The sequence below is a fragment of the Mauremys reevesii genome, linkage group 10 (assembly GCF_016161935.1).
Source record: "Mauremys reevesii isolate NIE-2019 linkage group 10, ASM1616193v1, whole genome shotgun sequence".
NCBI lineage: Eukaryota > Metazoa > Chordata > Testudines > Geoemydidae > Mauremys > Mauremys reevesii.
In genome coordinates, this window is record NC_052632.1 from 3,510,617 (window position 1) to 3,532,695 (window position 22,079).

At 40.6% G+C, this 22,079-nt stretch overlaps 1 protein-coding gene across 12 annotated transcripts in view; it reads right to left on the reverse strand.

The window, feature by feature from the left end:
* GLCE (glucuronic acid epimerase) overlaps positions 1-22,079 on the reverse strand; it is a 108,956-nt gene that overhangs the window by 5,913 nt on the left and 80,964 nt on the right. For 7 of the 12 annotated variants that reach the window (XM_039492146.1, XM_039492148.1, XM_039492145.1 and 4 more), the window contains 3 exons: positions 19,837-20,020; positions 8,140-8,735; positions 2,539-2,784 (listed from right to left, as the gene is read on the reverse strand). In XM_039492146.1, coding sequence (XP_039348080.1) covers positions 2,539-2,784; positions 8,140-8,735; positions 19,837-19,997 — 1,003 coding nt within the window. In that variant the 5' untranslated portion in view covers positions 19,998-20,020. Of the gene's footprint in view, positions 1-2,538; positions 2,785-2,892; positions 2,927-8,139; positions 8,736-19,836; positions 20,021-22,079 lie in introns of those variants that run through there. The other 5 variants (XM_039492151.1, XM_039492152.1, XM_039492149.1 and 2 more) reach the window with 2 other exon arrangements.

Sequence of the window (22,079 nt, forward strand, 5' to 3'; positions counted from 1 at the left end):
CAAAACTCAGTGCTGTCTTCTTTTTAAAAAACAAAACAATACGTCAACAATTAAATAAGGTTCCAAAGCAATACACCATAAGGAAACCTTGTTTCTTCACACATTAGCTTTTAAGTATAAGACCAAATCCCCCCAAAACTGTAGTAGATGATCAAACAGCTAATTAGTTTGTAAGACTGTACAGATCTTGTAGTTTTGAAAGCACAGAGGTATGATAAATGTTTAAAGACAGTCATTTTAAATTAATGTTTTTAATGGAATAAAATTCTCATGGGTGAAAGGTGATTGTTTCTTTGCTTGTGCTCCTTGATGTGTAAAATACCCCTTCAATATTTCTAGGAGCAACAACCGAGTTATGGCCCACATTCCCTCAAGAATACAAGGCTTTCCCCATCTACCAAACTAATCCATTATGCTTTGCATCAAGACTATCGTTTCACATGCTGCACTGTACGATCTCAGTGTTACCGTATCTCCTTTATGATTGAATTTTATGTTTTGGTTTGTTTTTGTTTTTTAAATAAAGCTTTATTTCCTTTGAGCTCTGAAGTTCAGCATCTGCCTTTGGAGTAGAGAAATAGCAGTGCCTTGTTACACTAGTGTTGTTCTTTGTGAATGACTAACTCAACCACCAAAATTCTGTAAAATAAATTAGTTCTTTAAAAAAAATGTTAAAATGTTGACTGTCCCCATCTATCATTTCTACTTATCCCTTTTGCTTTCTATCATACAAAACGCTATAGGAAGAGAGGCAAAAAGTTAAGAACTAAATAAAAACCCAAAAAACTAAAGGTTGCCCATAACTTGTACTGCATTAAGCACCTATAAATCTTTTACTTAAGGCCATCTAAGATGAGTGGATTCATACTGTGGCCTTCAAGGTCTGAAGATTACTCTGCCATCAATAAAGGATGAGAGGAGAATACATAAAAGATCTTATAACCTTTCCTCTCCTTATATTTATCTACTACAAAGACACAAGAGTGTTCTGACAACTTTTTCCTTAGAGACCCAGGCCTAAGGTGCTGACTAAAATTACTTCATTGTCTTTTTAAGTAATGGACTCATTAATTCTAATGGGTATTGATTAGGGAGAAAAATACATTCAGTCCTTACTAATGAGGCTGTCTTAGTACAAGGAGAAAATGTTGCATAAAATAATGCATTTTGTTGTACCGATGATTTGTTTTGTTAAGTATGAAACAGAATATGACAACTCAAGAGGAAGTAAAGGTATATTTTAGAACACTGAGTGGAGATACATAGTGACTGGGAAAACTCAGAGGAGCTGGGTACGAACAAAGGCTATAGCCGCCAAGCAAACAGTGCAGCTGGGAAGGTAACCTTTCGCTCCCCACCTAGGCTAGTTGTAGCTGCGTGTCACTCAGAGCAGCCTGAAGGCTATTTGACGTTACCTCGGCCACCCATGACCCCCAAGGGACTGACATGTAGCTGAGGCTCTCAGAGCACAGGGAAACCCTTATTCTAGCTTTTTCCCTTTCATATTCCCTTACACTAGCAGCAGGAAGCCACTACACCACTGGAGGGTCCTCCTATGCTGAGATGACCCTCCAATTATCAGCTACTTTGGAGTTCTAGGGTCAGATTCTACCAGCTTTATGTGCTTTATGGCACATAAAGCAATTGTGCTAGATCCCTTAGGATCTGGGCCAAGGTAAGAATACCTGAACACCTTGGGCCCGATTCCAGAGCCATCCTGGGCACGAAAGCTCATGCACAATGAAACAGAGGGTAGGTTACAGAATTAGACGTTCTTGATTTCCTCCATTAAACAGTAGTACATCTTTCAGTTCAGGAGGGTTTTGAACATGTTGGTTATCTTAATGTACAAGATATGCTAAACTCACCTCATGGATTAACCCTTGCTGCATGAATCTGCAGTACTGTTACCGAGCAATTTAAAAAAACCTGAAGCCACATGTAGTCCAACTTTCCCTCTTTCCTTAGGCTTAGGACAGCCTGAATTGACAAATATTGTGACATTTGTATGCCAAGTTTCAGCACAACACAAACATTTACATTCTAATGAAAAATCTTTGAATACAGGGATTGATAATGGAAACACTGATGGGGTCCATGCAGTTATGCCTGTAAAGAGGATATTGCAGGAGCACCCTATCTGTAATTCGTTAGCACTAAGATTTTGGAATTTATTTTACTCTCATTTCCTATTCTACAGACTGGTTCCAAGGTTATTTGCTTCCTCCTATTCCTGTGATAGACATGGCAACTAAAGGCTACAGGATTTCATCTGGAGCTTTTCTGTTCTTTATCTGTGTGGTAAAATCTCTTCTATAATACAGCTTCTGTTCACTTTACAGTTAGTTACAAAGTCGAGAGATAAGATAGAAGGAAAATAAAAGACACACAAAGGAGAAGACAGGTTTTCAGGTGAGATTTCAAAGATGAAAAGTCAACAAGGTTATATACATATGTATTTAATAAAGGACTCCCGTGATAACATCTGCACAAAATTAACACAAATGGCTTATCTGTGATGTAGTTACAACAACACACCTGGAGCGACAAACTGTTTAACATTAGTGAACCTGGATTTATCAGTTACTGTCGAAACAGAACAGCCTTTTGGTACAGTCCAATCAACAGGTCTGCTGCTTTTGTCCTTGTCTTCAGCTGTTTCGTACACCTCTATGTGAGGTGGTTTCTCAGTCAGATTTTTACTATAATGACTTAGCCCATATTGTGCAATCTGGATTGGGTAGAAATAGCCTTGAGGTCCCCACTGTGTGGACATTGGCACACCTGTAATATAGGAAAAACATGAATATTTGTTAGAACATTTAAAATACAGTTTAGAATTCTGTCTCCCCTTCTCCCCCGCACAGTTTTACATAAATAAATACCATTTACCAGAAGTAACTTTCACCATTAGTTCTCAGGCACAGACAAAGAAACCCTGTTGAAAAAAGGTGAATTACTCTCCTTTTTACCAAGATCTGCAAATACTAAAAACTGATATCAAAACCAACCAGACGCAGAAGGCAAAGTGAAGTTCTCACCACGTTCTACAATACCTGGGCATTTACTTGCTTATTGCAATACCATACTTTAATACATAAACATTTTTATGGATTTTTCCTTCCACTCTGGAGACCATTAAATCCCTCTAATACCACATAAATCTCTGCAAATTAAATGTAAAATAACATTAGTATAATTTTACTAGCATTGTTTCATGGTGAACTTGCAATTTTACTCAATACACCTCTACCCCGAGATAACGCTGTCCTCGGGAGCCAAAAAATCTTACCGTGTTATAGGTGAAAACACGTTATATCGAACTTGCTTTGATCCGCTGGAGTGCGCAGTCCTGCCCACCCCCAGAGCACTGCTTTACCATGTTATATCCGAATTTGTGTTATATCGGGTTGCATTATACCAGGGTAGAGGTGTACTTGCAAATTTAAACTGTTACAGCTCCTGAACTATAAGGCTATTACAACAAATGGATATAAACTGGACATTAGGAAGTTTAGACTTGAAATTAGACGAAGGTTTCTAACCATTAGAGGAGTGAAATTCTGGAACAGCCTTCCAAGGGGAGAAGTGGGGGCAAAAGACATATCTGGCTTCAAAACTAAGCTTGATAAGTTTATGGAGGGGATGGTATGATGGAATAGCCTAATTTTGGCAACTAATTGATCTTTATTAGCAGGTAAATATGCCCAATGGTCTGTGATGAGATGTTAGATGGGGTGGGAGCTGCGTTACTACAGAGAATGATTTCCTGGGTGCTGGCTGGTGAGTCTTGCTCACATGCTCAGGCCATATTTGGGGTCGGGAAGGAATTTTCCTCCAGGGCAGATTGGCAGAGGCCCTGGAGGTTTTTCGCCTTCCTCTGCAGCATGGGGCATGGGTCACTTGCTGGAGGAGTCTCTGCACCTTGAGGTCTTTAAACCACGATTTGAGGACTTCAATAACTCAGACATAGATTAGGGGTTTGTTACAGGAGTGGGTGGATGAGATTCTGTGGCCTGCGTTGTGCAGGAAGTCAGACTAGATGATCATTAAGGTCAGAAGGGACCATTAAGTCTATGAGTCCATAAATACATCTTGAAATAATGTCTGTGTAATCAGATTTCCCCCACCCTGCTCTTTACAGAATTTACACATACTTTCTGGTCTAAACTTCTCTCCTTCAGGTTTAGCTCAACATATAAATAAAAAACATGGCAACCTAAACCTCTGACCCCTAAGTTAGGGTTTCTCTGCAAGGGCATCCTTGTCCCAGACCCTAGTTGCCTTTGAGGAGAAAGCCACTCTGCCCCCCCCCATATTTGAAGTGGAATTAAAAAGTCACATCTACCAAAATCAGTCAATAAGAATTAACTGGCACATCTGTGCAGGGCTCCAACATCTGTTAACAGCTGGACCCCCAGAGACCTGCTACAACCTGGTAATTTGTATAACTGAAGCTCACTGAGTGATGTAATGCTCTTGAAACCTCACTCATCAATACACATTTTCTAACATTCTCAGTCATGACCAGCCTCCATGATATGCTTAAAAACAGCCGCTGCCCCCCACCGCCTAACCCCCCCGTCATCTTCCTTCTGCCCAACGTACTCATTCATGTTCATTCAGTGAGGACACCCTCATTATCATAGCCATAACTGATGACAGACAACATGTCACATCACTGACTGAACAGGGGAGGCAAGAAGAGCCTTAGTATATGGAAAGAGGTTCTAATTTATATGCCAATAGCTGGATAAATGGTAATATGAAAGGAAATGCACACAGAGCATGAAGCACGGATAAAAAAAATTCAAAACTTGCTGGAGTTTAACAAACATGATTTACTGGTCTTCAAACTTAGTCTCAAAGCTGAATCTTAAAATGGAAAGCGTCTTAAAGCCCCTGCAGGAAACAAAAGATCCCAGCCCTTCAAACCTCTGAATGGCACAGAGTGAAGAAAATTCAAAGTGAAAATAAATCCGGTGGCATTTGCACCATTTTTGTCCCTTGGAAATGTTCAGCTTGGAAGCAAGCTATCCCTGGAACCTGGTGTAATGAAAAGATTAAACTAAATTAAAGAAGATACATGTTTCGAATAATAAGTGTTCCTGAAAGTAACTTGATGGACTACTTCTGCCTGAAGAGTAAAAGCATCAAGGGAAATATTTAAGTACTATGTATTATCTCAACTGCTGGAAGCTAGCTCGCTTATTAATACTGAGTGTTCTCAGTTAAGGGCGCATGTATTGGGATCATAAGATGAAATCTGCTGTAAAAGCTTTACTTGTAGCTGTTAATTTAAGAAGATGACATGATTAAATTTTCCAGGTCACAGGACACAAGGCAACATATTACCTTGTACAAAAGAGACAAGGTAAAATATAACACAAGCTCTCCTTCATCCCATCTGGTGACAATATAAGAACTACTCAATATAGACTGTCATCTCACATCATTCTATTAGTTTGCCTTTGAAACCTAAAACCTTTTCAAACGGTTTTACTTTGACATCCATCCTCTCCCCCACAGTCGTTATTTCTCCTCAAAAACTTGTCTGCCAGATGCTAGCAAGTCTATTTCCCTAACCACATTAGGGATCTTGGCACCGCATTGCACAACGACAGCTCTAAATGGCATAATGCAGAAAGCCAAATTTATAGGTAAATGACACTTGACACTTTGATTAAATTCATTCACAGAAATGTGTGGCTGAAATATACAGCAGCTAAACATATTCCAGATCGGCGTGGAGCCTACATATTTTGCAAGTTGAGATGCTGCAGAACTTGTCCTGCCTGGTTTTGTATTGCGGTTCACGTCGCTTTTCAGCCTAAAAGTCAGCAGTACTGCAAAGTGACCATCTGCAGTGATCTTCCAGATCCATTCTACATTTAACATCCAAGACTGACAGCACATCGAGCACCACGTATGCACAAAGAGGGGACTTTTTAATGAAAAAGACTATCGATTAGAAAGTCTGATGTAGATAACCAGACTTTCTAAATGATATTCTACATCAGACTTTCTAATCAATAGCATGTTTCATTAAAAAGTCCCCTCTTTGCGCATATGTGCTGCTTACGGGGTCTCTAATTTATTTGTAATTTTGGGAGAGTCAAGACTCAGCACATGCACTCTCAATTTTCACTCCAATCAGAGACGAATTAGAGTCAGGCATCTTAGGGCTGGCCTATGCTCAGAACTTACATCGGCATAGCTACGTCTCTCAGGGGTGCGCTACGCCATGGAGCTATGCCAGCCTAACCCCAGTGTAGACAGTGTGTGGTGAATGGAAGAATTCTTTCATTGACCTAGCCACCGCCTCTTGAGGAGGTGGATTACCTATGCCAATGGGAGAATCTCTCCTGTCAGCATAGGTGGTGTCTACACTGAAGCACCACAGCAGTACAGCTGCAACACTACAGCTGTGCCGCGATAGTGTTTGAAATATAGTCCTTAGGGGGAAAAAGTCGACATTCAGAGCTAGGCCACCTTGCAACCTAATTGAATCGGCATGTGTAGAATTAATAAAATACCTTTCTTGTAGGGCACAAGAACAGCTCCAGATGTCCCCCCTCTCTTTCCATCTCATTCCAAAGCAAGGTGGCAGTTTAAAAAACAGGAGGAGAGTACCACTGCATTGTGAGGTATTAGAGCTAAGATGTCATCTGGCAAATGCCCATCATTAAGATAAGGTGAATTTTTTAAAAGCAGCTACAGTGAATCCAAAATGGCAGTTATGGGACACAGGAAAAGAACACTAATTTAAAGAATTGAATTTAATAGTCTTGAAGGGATATTTTAACACCATGTCCACTAAAAATAATAGTTTTTAGAAATGTGTTTTGATAGGGCATCTTATATTTTTTTCAAAATATATTCCAGAGACTAAAATAATTTAATATATTGACCTAAAGATACAATAGTATTTGCTTGGTTGATACCTAAATTAGTGGGAATGTGATAATATAACCTGGAAGGATCATAATACATGGTATCATGATTAATTCGGACATGGTTCATTCATTCCTGTGCATCTTTTAAAACAAACGAATCTACTGATGTGCAGGGGTTTAGAAGTGACTTACGCTGGAATTTAGAGTGGATACTAGCATACAGTGAAACATCACAAATGACATTACAAATTACTGAATTTTTCAAACTAGTAAGTTAATTATTGTTAGGAAAAACTCAGGAATACATCACCACATTAATGCATTTGTCCATTTATTTCACAAGTGCAGTTTTAGTTATTTATAGTATGTGACAGTATGCCAGTAAGTTTTCTACAGTACGTTTTGTAAAAAGTAATTAATTCTTAGTTATGAGATCTCGCTGGAGTTTTCTGCTATTAAATCTTTCCTATGAAGTGGAATAAGAGCTGTTTGTGTACGAATTATCGATTGAGTGGCTCAGCAAATTAGAAAAGTTCTACTGTACTGTAATTTTATTCAGTCTTATGAGATAAAGCTTTAATGGCTTAAATGCCTTCCCATTCAACTCACCCCATTCTTCAAAATCTCTCCTGTAATTACACAGAAAAGCATGAACTCTCATAGTACAAATCTGAAAAAATACTCTTATCCTGTCTTCAGAAATCGCAGTGACTCTTACCTTATTGCATACAACCTGTGCAGGGCCAACCTAGATCTGGCGGAATCTAATCCTGCACTGTTTTCTGCTTGTACCCATTTATTGTTTTGCTCTAAAAATGTTCCAAAGCAGAAGCTTACATTATTGTGCTAGCTCAGAAATTTATAAACCCAAACACATGAAATTCATAATCTTGTTAAATACAACATAAAAAAGACAAAGTACAATAGACAGTTTAGCCATATGGTATTGCATGGCAGAGCTCTGCTGTATGGTTTGTCATCTCTCTCCATGGGTGCTAGTAAAGCCTAAGAGTACTTTCTAGCACTGCAGGTGTCTGCTGTAAACCAAAATTAGAGATGTCAGGACGACACTGGAGGAATAGTAAGGGACAGACTAGAATAAACTTGGATGTCACTCATGACTCACATCCCCATTCTTTCTTAGGGAGGCTGAGAAAATGAAAACAAACATCTTGAATATCAAATTAGGAGAGCCAATTTTCAGATGCATTTCATTCAACTGTCAAATACATTCCCCACCTACCTTCAACACCACTTATGCACTTCACTCTATCGCGAACTTCTACATTGTAGCCCTCAAAGGACATGAAGACTCCATCGGGATGGTAAGGTGCTCTCTGTGCATATACTTTGGAGTAGCTATGAGAGAACTCAAATCTGTCATAGCCATCATACTGAGCAATTTTCCCATAAACCTCAAAGTATTTCTCCACCCAACTGAAGGGCAGAAAGACCTCGTTGCCCTCTCTCCTCCCTTTAATTGTATGCTCATCATTGATCAGACAGTCAATTTCTTCATATTTAAGTCCCAAAACTTTGTTTCCATTGCTATTGAACCCTCCAACCACAGGGGGTGCTTTCTGTTGCTCTTGGGGGGATGCCTCCTCGCTCTGCTGTTTGGCTAGGTTGTTTACATAGTTGTTACTTTCAGATGCAGCTGTTCGTTTTTCCAATCCATCTACTCGGAAGCCATTGTTCAGGTTTCGGGGAAACTGAGTCGTTTTATCACTGGAGCATCTATTCCACAGCAGAACTGTGACCAGAGTGAAGAGAGCGCAGATGATGATCAAAGTCTTATAGTTGACCCGAGCTGCCAAGCAACGCATATTCACACCATACCTACAAAATAAAAGGAGATGTTCTCAAGTATAAACGTGGAACAGATTAAAACAGGGGAACTGACAGCTTTTGCTTTTACTTCATTCGACAGTGATAGAGCTGGTGACAGGGGAGTGCACCACCATGTGGAGGGGAGAGGGTGGAAGGGTGCCAGTCTGGATTCAACCTCACCCTGGCTCCGGTGGGAGGGGTGCAAGGAGGTGGGCAGTAACACCTTCTGTGATTCACTAGCAAGCTCTCTGTCCGACACATGGATTCTTTAACAACAGTATCCGGAGGGAGATGCGAGAAGCGCTCAGACAGAGGGAAGCGTGACCGAGGGCTTTCATGCAGCGGGGTTGTGCGCAGACATGACTGAATTAGGAGCACCATACAGTGGGGTATCCCCCAGGATCCCTCTAGGTCACCTCCATCCCAACAAACCAACTAGTAGCCCACATCACCAACTTTGGACTATAACAACAAAAAGGCATTTATCAACACAATTTTGTTGTGCAGCATGAGCAGGACATACCACAACTGGCAGTAAGCTTTAGAGCCACAGTATATTTTTTCAAGTAAAAAGTCATAAATCTAGCAATGAAATGTTCAGGAGCAGGCGACCAGAGCTGCAAAAGTGCACTAATCACAGTAATCCACTCCGCAGCACACACAGACAAGTCAAACCAAGTACAGCCACTACCCAGTGTGACATGATGAATCATTTCTGCTCCAACTCCAGAAAGAAGAGGGAGTCGGGATGGAAAGCTCAGACAGGCAACAGAAACAGTAATTGGTTAAACTCTATCTATAAACCATACATTTCTGACAAATGAAAAGACTGAGCTCTAAACTTGGATGTGCTTTGCTTTTGTTGAACTGAGATGCCACGGAAAGATTTTTTTTTAAATTGGTGTTTTTAAAGAACTCTTTGCGGTTTGGAGTTCTGTGACAGGCTGGCACATCTGTATTTGGAGAACAGTGAGTAAAATATTTAACTCAAGTCATTGCTGATCATTTTAAACTGCCTCATTTCAAAGATGAAATCTCAATCATTGCTCTCTTCAAACAGACACTTTTGAGATGTTAAAAAAGCACTTTAAGCGCTTAGACACCGATAAAAAATAGTGAGCTGATTTAAAAGAACAACTGGAAATATACAAAATTTGTTCTGGTGTGGACCTTGACATTCAAACCTAGATCAATTCTTTAAGCTTCAACTCTTCAAATACACTTTTTAAAGTTACAGTTTATTGCTGGAGCACGCAGGCAACTGGACTATGTAGTGCTAACTACTGCCCTGTTCAAAGCAGATCTCAGGCTGGGAAAGACGCCAGGGAGTTAGAGGCCTCTCTAAAGTAGGAACAGAACTGGGAAAATGCGAGAACATCCCAGGAGACTACGAACTCCAAACAGAAGTGTTTTGCACGAAGTTTCCACAGGGTTAATAAGAACATAAAAAATAAGTTGGAGAGGGCTTCTCTCATAGCAAAGGTCCCACTCCCCCTTACCAGTTTTCTTGCCAAAAATCCCCCGTCTCCTCTTCCTCACCCTACATTACAGTAGGTGAAAGATCATGTTGAAAGAACACAAAAGACAGACTGGGAAATATAGGAATAATGATAATAAATTTAAATTATAAAGCATACTGGCATGAAAAGCTAGTTTTACTCAAGGATGAAGCAAAAAACCTGAAAACACAGGAGCATTTAAAAAAAAAAAAATGCCACTGAATTACACAATGTGTTGCAGACTACTATGTTTTTAATGTTTGATACTTGGATTTCTCTTGACCAAGAAGCTTAATCAACAGCTTAATTCACATATATCCTTCAGGCCAACATCTTTTCTCTTTGAAACATCTCCTGAGTTGATGGCAAAGAGTGCCCAAAGGTTAAACATGTAACTACCTGATCTGATTTGTGAAGCACAGAGCTGAGCTTTTATTTAGCACTGTGCTTCAGGAGCGGCCCTTGTCTTGCCAAGACGCTTGGAAGAAATGCTTTTATAAAAATCTTAGGGCTACTTGCACACAGAATTCAATATGGAAGTGACACATCACTCCATAACTGAGAAGCATTCAGAAGTGATGGGGCAGAGGTGAGGACTGAAAAAGAGACAGCAGATCTGATCTGTGCCATTACACAAACCACCCACGGTAATAAATAATTATTATAATACAGGCTGAAGTACTACAGATTAAGATGAAGAAGTCAGGCCAAGAACAGTTACCACTGCAAGCATCTCACTGTATGCAACCATCTGCAACAGACTTTCCCCCCTTAGCTGATTGGTGTTCTAACGAAGTATCCACTCCCACCCAGAGATCAGCCTTCAGAAGGTGTCAGGATGACAACGTTAAGATTTCTTGTATCTAGTGGCACAAACAAATTAATGGTTTAATTGCAATTGAGGAATATGAAAAATGGCTTGTGGGTTCTTAAATTTATTTCTCAATTCAGAAAATGTTTGGCCCACAACATTTTAACAAATGCTGTAACTGTGCAAAGTTGTAGCACTATGTACTGCCTTTGGGCAGCTACAGAAAGAATCAAAAGGAATACCCAGCGAAACAAGTATGTTAGCTCTTAATATTCTTTGAGAAACAACTGAATAGGCAGAGCTGGTGGTTAAATTTCACATTGAAAATAACGGTCTCACACATACTCCGCTAAGGACTATTCACACAACTCTCTGAATCGACCTCAGATGACTACATGAAATGTTGCAGCAATGGCTGTAGTTTCTGCAGGCAGACAAATATGCATGAATGATACTGAACACCACGGAAGGTTCTTACCTCAGGTTGCCTTTTGAATCACCTCACTAATTTTATACTTCCATATTGTAAGCACCATCTGGCCATTTGAAACTGGACTTTAAAAGATAAGTGTCCTATTTTCCTGAAAGCCTAGTTTACTACAAGCTTTTAGAGAATATAAATTTGTATATAATTATATTTTTATGGAAATGCTAACATAAGAATAAATCTAATTTTCTGCATCAGCAGATAATTTTCAGTGATGATGCTTTCAGGATGACCTCAACAAGTATGCTTTGCTTCTTTTATACAGAGAGATAATTCACTTTTAAATGGAGAACAGTATTTCCTATACTTCACCCCTAGCCATAAAGCACACTTTACATTTAGTTAAGCCATCTGTATTGGGGGGGAGGAGAGGGGGGGGGAACAGCTCAATACATTTTTACGTGCTTATTACTGCAGATTTTAAACACACTATTAGATGTCATTTTATGGCAGTGAATAGAGCCCAGCTATCCCCCAGTTACAGAATATATTTCTTTTAATCTGTGTGTGTCCAGTGCATTGGGAGGCAGCATGTGTCTGCTGGTTGGAGCAGAGGATTTGGACTAAGCACAGCAAATTTCTGCTCAACTTTTTCCACCAACTTGAAGTGCGATCCTAGGCGAGCTCTGAGATCCTCAGATCCTCACTCTGCTTAATGGAGAAGATTCTTACTATTGTGACAGCACTGAGATCCTCCAGTGAAAAACAGAAGTGGGAAGTATTTAATTAAACCCAACATTTTTGTAAGATGACCAACAGCAAGCTGCAAGTAAACTCTGGGATGAGAGCAGACAAAAGCCAACCTCCAAACTTCAAAATACCTATCATTAAGAAGGAAATCATCTTCAGCCTGCTTTCTGGTTAGAATTCTCTGTGTATGCCAGAGTTAGTGTCATGAGCAAGACCTGTCATCCTATACCACCAATACTCTGAGTTGTTGCCTATGCAATATGGCCTCCCTTGACTTGGGTCACACAGATTGATGCCTACCATTCTTCTAAAATGACAGCTCAGACTGGCAGCAATGGCATGGCTAACCATCTTCTAGGTACCACTTGGAGATGAGATCCAAGTTGCGTTTGGCTCACACAGGGAAGAGAATGGTGTTTGCAGTCCAGGATTGTGAGCATATTTGATCACAGTGACAACTGTTCACCTCCATTCAGAAGCCTGTAAGTGGAGGATTAGGCGTTGCTGCAGTGTGGGGTTAAAAAGCACATGAAGCTTTGTGGGAAAGGATGCCTGGTGCCAGTATATTTTACTTTCACAATAAGCAATGTATTTTAACTAGAATAATTCAGAAAAAAAAGTGAAACATTTTGGAAGAACCATCATATTCAATTTCATTGTGCAATGAAGAGGGTCTGATCCAAAGCCCAATGAAACAAATGGAAGTCTTTCCATTAATATCAGTGGGCTTTGCAACACATACTAAGGAGAAAAGCATTCCTGATGCACTCAAGAAAGCCAGGAAAACGTTGGAACATTAATGTTGGAATTCAGCATTTTCTGTTTTGCTGTAGCCTAAGTTTAATACTACAAAAATATTTGTAATTAGCCCCCCAAACACCATGTTAAATAGGACGCCAAAAGAGCATTTAAAAACACATGCAATCTTTATGAACATTAGCTGAAGACACCACAAAACCAGAGGCATCCAGCACTCATGTTAAGAAACGGATCAAATATCTGCAACCAACAAGTCCCTTTCCTCCCTTGCTTTTCGCATTTCTGAATGCTCAGTCCTGACACACATTGCTAGCTCTCACTGTTAGGCCTGAATAAAGATGGCCCTGGGAAAAGTGTGATACGAAAGGGGAGTGCATTCTCAAGTTTACCAGCTGTTTTAACTCTGTCTTCCAGTGTCTGGTGCTTGGCAACTATGCTGATAAGAAAGTTGCTGGGGCATCACAACTTGCTTACATTATAAAAAGAAGACAGATGTTTGTTATTTTAGGTTTGTTACTAACCAAAGGGGTGGGATATGGGTTGTGTGAAGTGAATAATTTATAAGCTAAAGCTAAGCTGGGGGCTTTTTTTTTTTCGGATACGAGCTGTTCTTTACTGATACGTGCACTTGTCAATAAAGAACTTTTTATCGGACCTTGCTGGTGTTGCCTGTCTCACTGCGGTCAGACAACGAACTTCGCTGTTGGGGTTCGAGTCCCTGACATCACTTGGTGCAATCTATCCAGCAGCTTGTGCAGCCGAGTAAGGTCTGTTCACTAAGTCAAGTTTAAAACAGCCAGGTTTTTAAAAGAGCTACCAGCAAATTCTTATGGATAGGTCTACACATTTTTCTAGCAGTCAGTATATTTTCTGTATGTCATCCTTTTTCTCTATTATGAAAAATATTTAACATGTAAAGATAACTGTTTTTGAACTACTCATCAGCTCCTCCCCTAAAGTCACAATTCCGGTTTATGACAATTTCACAGCAACCACCTGTGAAACCAGAGATAGGATTTTGGGTACAGGACAAGCAAAAGGCGGAGAAATGTAGTTGTCAGACAAATGGCCAGAGTTACCAAGCACAAGAACACAAACATTCTCTGAACTTGTATAGTCATCTACACTTTGAGACATTCCTTAATCTTTAAAGCAACTGTACACACAAGATGTAAATGGATGCACCAATAACTGTACAAGTCTCAATGTAAAGCAGACCTACAAAGGATTGTTTTAAATTGACATTGTGCCTTTTGTTCTTCATTATGCTATATAAAGGAATACATTTTATTTCAGGATTTTTAAAAAAAAATAAGGTAGCAGATATGGGAGGGTTTGCTCTCTCTGTATATCAGGGAAATATCAGGGATATTATGTCTGGTCTTCCTGGATTTTGCTGGAGTATACTAGGAGAATCTCTGGATGTGTACTGAGAGTTCTCACACCATAATTGAAGGTACAGATTAGATGGTCTCTTTCATAAAGATTCAGCATCTCTTTCTCCGAAGTTTCCATTAGTATTAGAGTTCTAGGTATTAGCAAAATACAAGTATCTCTAAACAGCTTGACAAACACTCAACTGCTCAGCTTTTAAAAGTGTTACTACCTATGACTATTGAGACCTACAACTAATCTATGCACACATCTGATGTTATTGTGACTAATTCCCCCTCTCATTTGTCTTCGGATTAACAAGTACAATGGGGACTCTGATCCCCATCTTGAGGTCCTTAGGTGTTATCACAAGAGGAACAAAGTTACCTCTAAAGAATAAATTTCTAAAAATATAGTGAATCCAATTTACCTCTGCAAATTCAGTATATTCTTGTTGAAGCAAAAATGACTTCACAGAATCCTAATTAATATGCAAGGAAATACACAATATTTTATTGAGAAAATAACTAGTCAATTTCAAACACATTAATGGATATAACTTAGAACTTATTTTGACCACACAAATGAAGTGTCAACATTCTTTGTTTTGAATACAAAGAATAAAAAACTAGGCTAAAGAAAAACTAAAACTTCAACTATTCCTGCTACTACTGTTATATTAATTAAGTCTGCAAGCAAAGAAGTCTTGGTACTCTGTGCTATGAATTATAAATGAGGAGTCACTTTATACCTTGGGCTGAGAATGCTAGAATTTAATGCAGTGTTATTGTAACCGTGTTGGTCCCTGGAACTAGAGAGACAAGGTGGGTGAGGTAATATCTTATTCTTTAAGAGCTCTGTGTAAGCTTGAAAGCTTGTCTTTCCCCAACAGAAGTTGGTCCAATAAGAGACATTACCTCACCCTCCTTGTCTCTAATATCCTGGGATGAGCATGGCTACAACACTGCAAACAACTAATATGCAAGGACACCTTGCCCTGGAATCCCCTAAAGGGAAGCAGCTCATGGGTCCAGGCTGCTGTCAGGTCTCCCTGCACACTGGACACAAAAGACCTATTTATAAAGAGATCATGGCAAAGGAGGACGTAAAATGTTTCACAGCCTCTAACCATCAACTCCTCTGACTTTATCTACAGCAGTAAGCAAATCCAAAGCAAGCTTGATGGATGAAAAGGGCTCCAGCAGGAATCCTACACATATCTATAACAGCTTGTTTTGCAGATGCTCCTTTGTTCAAGCCTCTTCATCTCATTACCTGCAGATTAACATACAGGAACTAAGAGACATGTTTACTGGCTAAATCTTTTCTTGACTAGGTTACCCCAGGCCAGACCGGCACACCCCAGAACAGCAAACAGGCAACAATCAGAAGCAGCTAAACATGTGAGCCTCTAGTAAGTCTAGCTATCTGCTCTTCAAATCAGTTGAGAAACTGGAGGATTAAACATATTTCTAGATCAACCTTCGCAGAGCAATTTATTGACTAGCGATCAATCAAACGGACAGGTTAGCATCTCAACTAGGGAACAGTAGCGGAAGAAAGCAGGTAAGAAGATCTTTTCTGAAGTGGACGACACTAGTACAGATGGATTGGATTGCAGTAGCAATAACTAAACATTATCCAAAGGAAGGGAAAGCCAACAAGCGAGAGCAGAGTAAGCAGGAATAGATGTTTCCTGGAGAAAGGATCCACACAAAGAAAGGGAAAGCTCAAAACCAACTCCACAAGCTATGGACAATGGTCTTCTGGGTTAGCGGGCACCTAGGACAGGGCCCCAAAAGAGAATATTTTGCTGCAGAATGTGTGTAGGGAAGGGCAGGTGCCTGCCTTATACAGCTCCACTTGCGTGTGTGCAGCCGTGTCTCAGCCAAACAAGGGAGATTTGTAATCCAAATGTATTGATTCTAGCAAATGAAAAAGCACAGGATGTTTTGCTGACCAGCCATGAGAATATGGAAATGGTCCAGCAATAAGTGGACATCTGTGAGGAAGTCCCTTTGCATGTAGCTACAAGCATAGAATAAAAAAAAGTTACCTATCCTCCAGGAAAAAGCGACAGTGTGTCCTGTAGCACTTTACAGACTAACAGAAGTATTGGAGCATGAGCAGTCTGACAAAGTGGGTATTCACCCACGAAAGCTCATGCTCCAACACTTCTGTTGGTCTATAAGGTGCCACAGGGGACACTGTCGCTTTTTACAGATCCAGACAAACACGGCTACCCCTCTGATACTATCCTCCAGGGCGTTTTGGTACTTGGCAAATTTTTTCTGAACAATTTAAAGACCTGCCCTAGCTGGTCTCCCTGGGGAATGACATTAGGGAAGAACAAAAACCAATAGTGCTAGTTTGCAGTGACAACGGCCCAAAGGAAAATGGATGTCTGTGTATGGCTATCACAAACCTTCCCATAGAGGATGGGCCACCACAATGGTCTATTTGTCAGCACTGCTTGTCAGGTGACCCATCTTTGAATGCTGGAGTGAAATCCTGGCTCTGCTGAAGTCAGCATCAAAATGCCCATCAATTTCAATAGAGCCAGGATTTCACCTCCGTCTCTTGCTCTGAAGGTCAGCAGAGGCTGGGAGTGAGGGAATGTGCAAAGCTGCAAAGAAAAGGAGGGGTACCTTGTATAGCTAAATGGTAAGACCTCCAGATGATTAAGCAGGAGCAGCAGATAGGCTCAGAAAGGAGTCCTCAACTTGGATGGGCATATAGTATATCCAAGCAAAGGCCTTGAAGACAGGTGGAAAATAATTGTGGATCTGTATGTATTTCTCAGGACTTCAAGGGCACAGAAATCCTATGCTCTGGGAGCAGGAGAGAGATCTTTTACAAAACAGACTACTGGTGAAAGAATTAAAGACAGGATTCAGGGAGGAAACACTGGCACTCAGAAGAGAGTGACCCAAGTGAATCAATATTGGGGATTTATGATGGATCACCAAGATAGCGGTAATGAGGAAAAACAATCAGACTTCAAGCGGTTACTGCAGCTTGTAAATTTCAGAAGTCTGGAATGACCTGAGGGTAGGTATTGTCACAGCTTTGGCAAGCCGAGTTCTGATTTGGCACACAACTAACAATCCCATGAAAGAATGAGCAGTGCACAAAAACACTGACCCAGCTTTTGAACAGGCTGACCCAAATTGTTAGCATTTAAAAACTGAGATTGTGGATGGACTTTTTAGGGAACTATTGTTGCTCTGAATTAAAACAAAGAATCTTTTAAGCTCCAGTTTACAAAGGCAATTTTAACACTAATGAAGCATTAGGATGGGGAAAAAAGGTGTCAGGATAACTAATTAAGGTATAAACGTCATCAGAATGATGGATTTAGTTGAAAACTGAAAACTAACCTTTGGTTCCATTTTCAGGGAGCCAGGCCCAAGCCAATTATTGGCAAGGATTTTTAAATATATCATGTAAACCCCTCACCTCCTATTAGACTGTCTATTCATCATTCTGTCTCCTGGACTAAAGACAGGCTCCTGACAGCATGAGTCTATGTCAAAGGGTGTCTTTGTTCCAAGGCCTGACAGGATGTAACTGGGGAAAAGCTTGATATGGAGGAATTAGGCCATGTCTACATGACAGACTTCTGATAGCACACCTATGTCGGTCAGGATGTGAACAGGAGTGAGCCCTAACCCACATAATGTACTGGCAAAGTCCCTAATATAGACACAGTTATACCTGAAAAATTGTGCTTCTATGGGTAGAGTTTTTTTCTCAGGGGGGGGGGGGGAAGCAGAGGGGAGAGAGAGAAAAAAAAAGCTCTACCAGTAAAAGCATTACTTTGCTGGTATACATTTGTGTCCACACTAGGGCCAGGTCTACACTACAAAATTGTACTGGCATATCCATCAGGCATGTGAAAAAAAATCTCACCCTTAAGCAACATAGCTACGCCTGCAAAAATACCAAGGTAGATACAGCTTATCCTGGCAAGAGTTTGTTTGCTAGTATAGGTGGCTTACATATACAGGCCAAAGACGACCTTCTGCCAGAATAAGCGGTGCCTCCACAAGGAGGTTTTGCCAGCAGAGCTATACTGGCAAAGCTTTTATAGCATAGGCTAGCCCGAGGAGCTCTTTGTGGTACACTATACCAGTAAAGTGCCCCCTAGTGTAGACAGGGCCTTAAACTGGAGCCTTCAGATAGAGGAGAGGTGTTAGTACCAAGGAATTCCACAGAAGTGCCTAACCATGCTCACCTTATGCAAGCAAGCCGCTCAGCTGATTCCAAATCAGGCTACTTGCATGAACAGTGTCAGCAGGATGTGCCTGAGGATCAGTAAGTCAGAACAGACTAACCCAGAGGTCGGCAACCTTTCAGAAGTGCTGTGCCGAGTCTTCATTTATTCACTCTGATTTAAGGTTTCGCGTGCCAGTGATACATTTGAACGTTTTTAGAAGGTCTCTTTCTATAAGTCTATAATCTATAACTAAACTATTGTCATATGTAAAGTAAATAAGGTTTTTAAAATATTTAAGACGCTTCATTTAAAATTAAATTAAAATGCAGAGCCCCCCGGACCGGTGGCCAGGACCCAGGCAGCGTGAGTGCCGCTGAAAATCAGCTCAAGTGCCGCCTTCGGCACTCGTGCCATAGGTTGCCTACCCCTGGACTAACCCATTGTGCAGAAGGAAAAGAACTTTCAGGTAAGAAATTAGTCTATTTATGATAAAGGTCAGGGCTATAGTTATTGCCCATTCACTAAAGACAAATTATAATGCAACCATAACAAGCTCTCGTAGAGTAATGTTAGATGGCAGGAAAAGCATCCCAGAAAAGGGCTGTGTTACCATGTTAGACCTAGACTACTTATTGCCATGACTTTTCTCCAGAAGGTGTTTTAAACGCATGATATCAACAAGCTAGATGATGAGTTGCTTTTGACTGTTGAATAGAACAAAAAGGCTGCTTGGGCCCTTTCAGAAGTTCGGGGGAGGAGGGGGAGAGTAAGATGATGAATCCAGGTCCCCTCAGCACTAAAAAAATAAAATAAAAATGAAGCTGTCCATTATCAACCTTCACTATGCTACCTACAAACTATCAAACAGTTTGTAGGCAGGGCAACACACTCCTGTTTCATTAGTTCACACAAAACTGATAATTAGTCTTAGAAAGAGAAATAGAACAATAAAACTTACAAATTGATTTGGTAAATAGTCAGGACCAAACAGTTCAGGTCTACAGAAAAATCTTGCAATGCTACTCAGAGACAATTTTCTTCTACCTTCCTTACAAAACTTCACTATCCAGTAAATGCAGCAAAATAGGTCCTGCAATTTGCTGGCCAAAACCCTTAGTTTGCAATTCTGACATGCCTTCAAAACACAGAACCTGGTTATTTTGTAAATTCAGTGTGCCTTGAAATATGCTAAGAAGGGCAAGTTGTTTTTTCCCCCCTCAAGCTACTGTACTAGCTAGTTTGAAGTGCTAATGTAATTCTGACAACTTCACCTTACAAGCTGTTCCCAGTCATATTTGCCATTAAAGATGCAGGGTTCCTCGTTATCTGAAGAATTCTCACTTGAGAGGAGGATGCAGAGATGTAGAATTGAGGGGGAAGGCTTCACTGGTGGATAAAGAGCAGTGTCAGAACTTGCACTACTCTCCTTCATGGATTGTAGCGATAGCGAACAGTCTGCAGTTAAGAAAGTAAGGTATATTGTATAAGAAAAGGGAAATTAGAGAGACCAAGCTTATTAAACCCTACAAGAAAATGAATCAGCCAAAGGAGCTATATCTATTTTTTATTTAGCAAATATCCTTTTCACATTCTAGATAGCTGCTTTGCAAGATTTTGTACTGGGGGATTCTCTCTTCATCCAAACATGTGCCACTCCTACACAGAGCTACTGTAGCAGGTCTGTGTATAGTTACCCTGAGGAAGCCATCACCATAATGTTTACATAGCTACATAACTGGTCATTGACCTTCTGTAGGTCACTCCTGGGCAAGCATGGTCTAAATTAGGCAGCAATGGGGGGGGGCTAGATTTCACAGCATTCCAGTGCGGCATACTGGAGATTCCAGGGCAGCTTTCCGATAAAATACCTCCATTAAAAAAAAACGGACATGAAAATGAATACAGTCAGTACATAGTTCCTTGTGCTACTGAACACAATATTTAATTAATTGTATACTGACTTTACATTTTAAATGGGATGCAGACCTGTCAGCTGAAAATGCACAGTGACACTATAGAAAGCAGGGGTAAGCTGGAGGTTTTGGGAGCTGGGGAGAAGACAGCTGTGGCTTTGGATGCCTGGGAAAGGGTGGGAAGCAGTGTGCCATTGTGGGGTAAAGCACATTAACTGAATGTTTTAGGAGAAACACTCAGCAATGAAATGGTCAACAATGTTAATCTTTAAATCATCACTGGTGGTTTCCCAGTCAGCACCCCACTGAGATGAACATGGCAGTTCACACCTCTCTTATAGCTATCATTACTGCAGACAACATGCCATTCCCTGCCATGCAGTGAGTGTTTTTGAAGGTCTTCTTCAATGATATAGGCTAGATTTTTTTTTTTTAAATGAAAACTCAGGTTCTGGAGCACCCAACTCCCCAGCCGCAGAAAAGCAACACACACAGGATCCCAGCTATAAATCGCCTATTTTCCAAGAGCCGTATGCCACAAGCATCCAAATACAGGCTCATTCTTGCTTGCTCAGTCACAGCCAGGTGGTTTGTGGAAGAAGGAACTCATCATAGCAAGTTGAGTAGGAGATCTGATTTCCAGTAATCCCTTCATTTGGCTTTTTGATCCCAATTCCCCACCATCTCGTTTCAGAAGCTACGATTTTCTCCTAATGTTCTAAATAAATGGAAATATTAATACTGTTGCCCCTTCTTCCAATACTAATGTCCCACTTTGAACTCAATGCGTCTCATCCTCTGCCAAGAGGCAACAGATGTCTGGGGCTATGGTGGTCAGCTTTCCAGTGGAGGAAAAACCAGTGACAGGGAGTCTGGGTATACTGTAAATAAAGCACACACACTCTTACAAGTACACAACAGTCCGGGAACAGAGGCGGTCACAACAGTGTCCAGGCAAACCCTTCTTCCAGAAATCTCTGCCCACACACCAAAGCCTGGTTTCTCAGGAAGCAACTCTGCACTAAGACTGAGGCAGAGCACAAGCTCCCCCACTCACCGTATCTTCTCTCAAAGGATCCTTGCATAACCAAACTAATGATTACATAAGCATTTCTACCGAGAATAAAAACTTGTTTGTATGCCAAGAAATAGCTCTTAGAAGACGTGTAGCCTTGTTATGGCAGCTGTCACCAAGAAGCACTATTTTGTACCACTGTAGTCTGAACAGATATGAAACCTTCTCCCAGATCTGGCGTCCATCACATCTGCAATGATTGCATTGCCTACTTGATCTAAAAATCACCTCCTGCCTCACCCACCAAAGATTTCTTTGGCTGTATCCAGGCTAGGAAGTTTATCGGAAAAAATCCCACCAGTGCTGCCACAAATTCACCTGCAAGAGCAGGAGCCATAGTGTAGATAAGGTGATGGCAGCTTCCAGCATTTTACAATCACTTCATTTGCCCCTGCTTAGCATAGACATGTACTGCACTCCCAGGCCATCTGCTAACTACAGGCAATGGGCTATGTAGTGCTACAGTTCTTTTTCCTAACATTGTATAGATCAGTCTTGAATGGACTAAATTCAATGATTACATAAA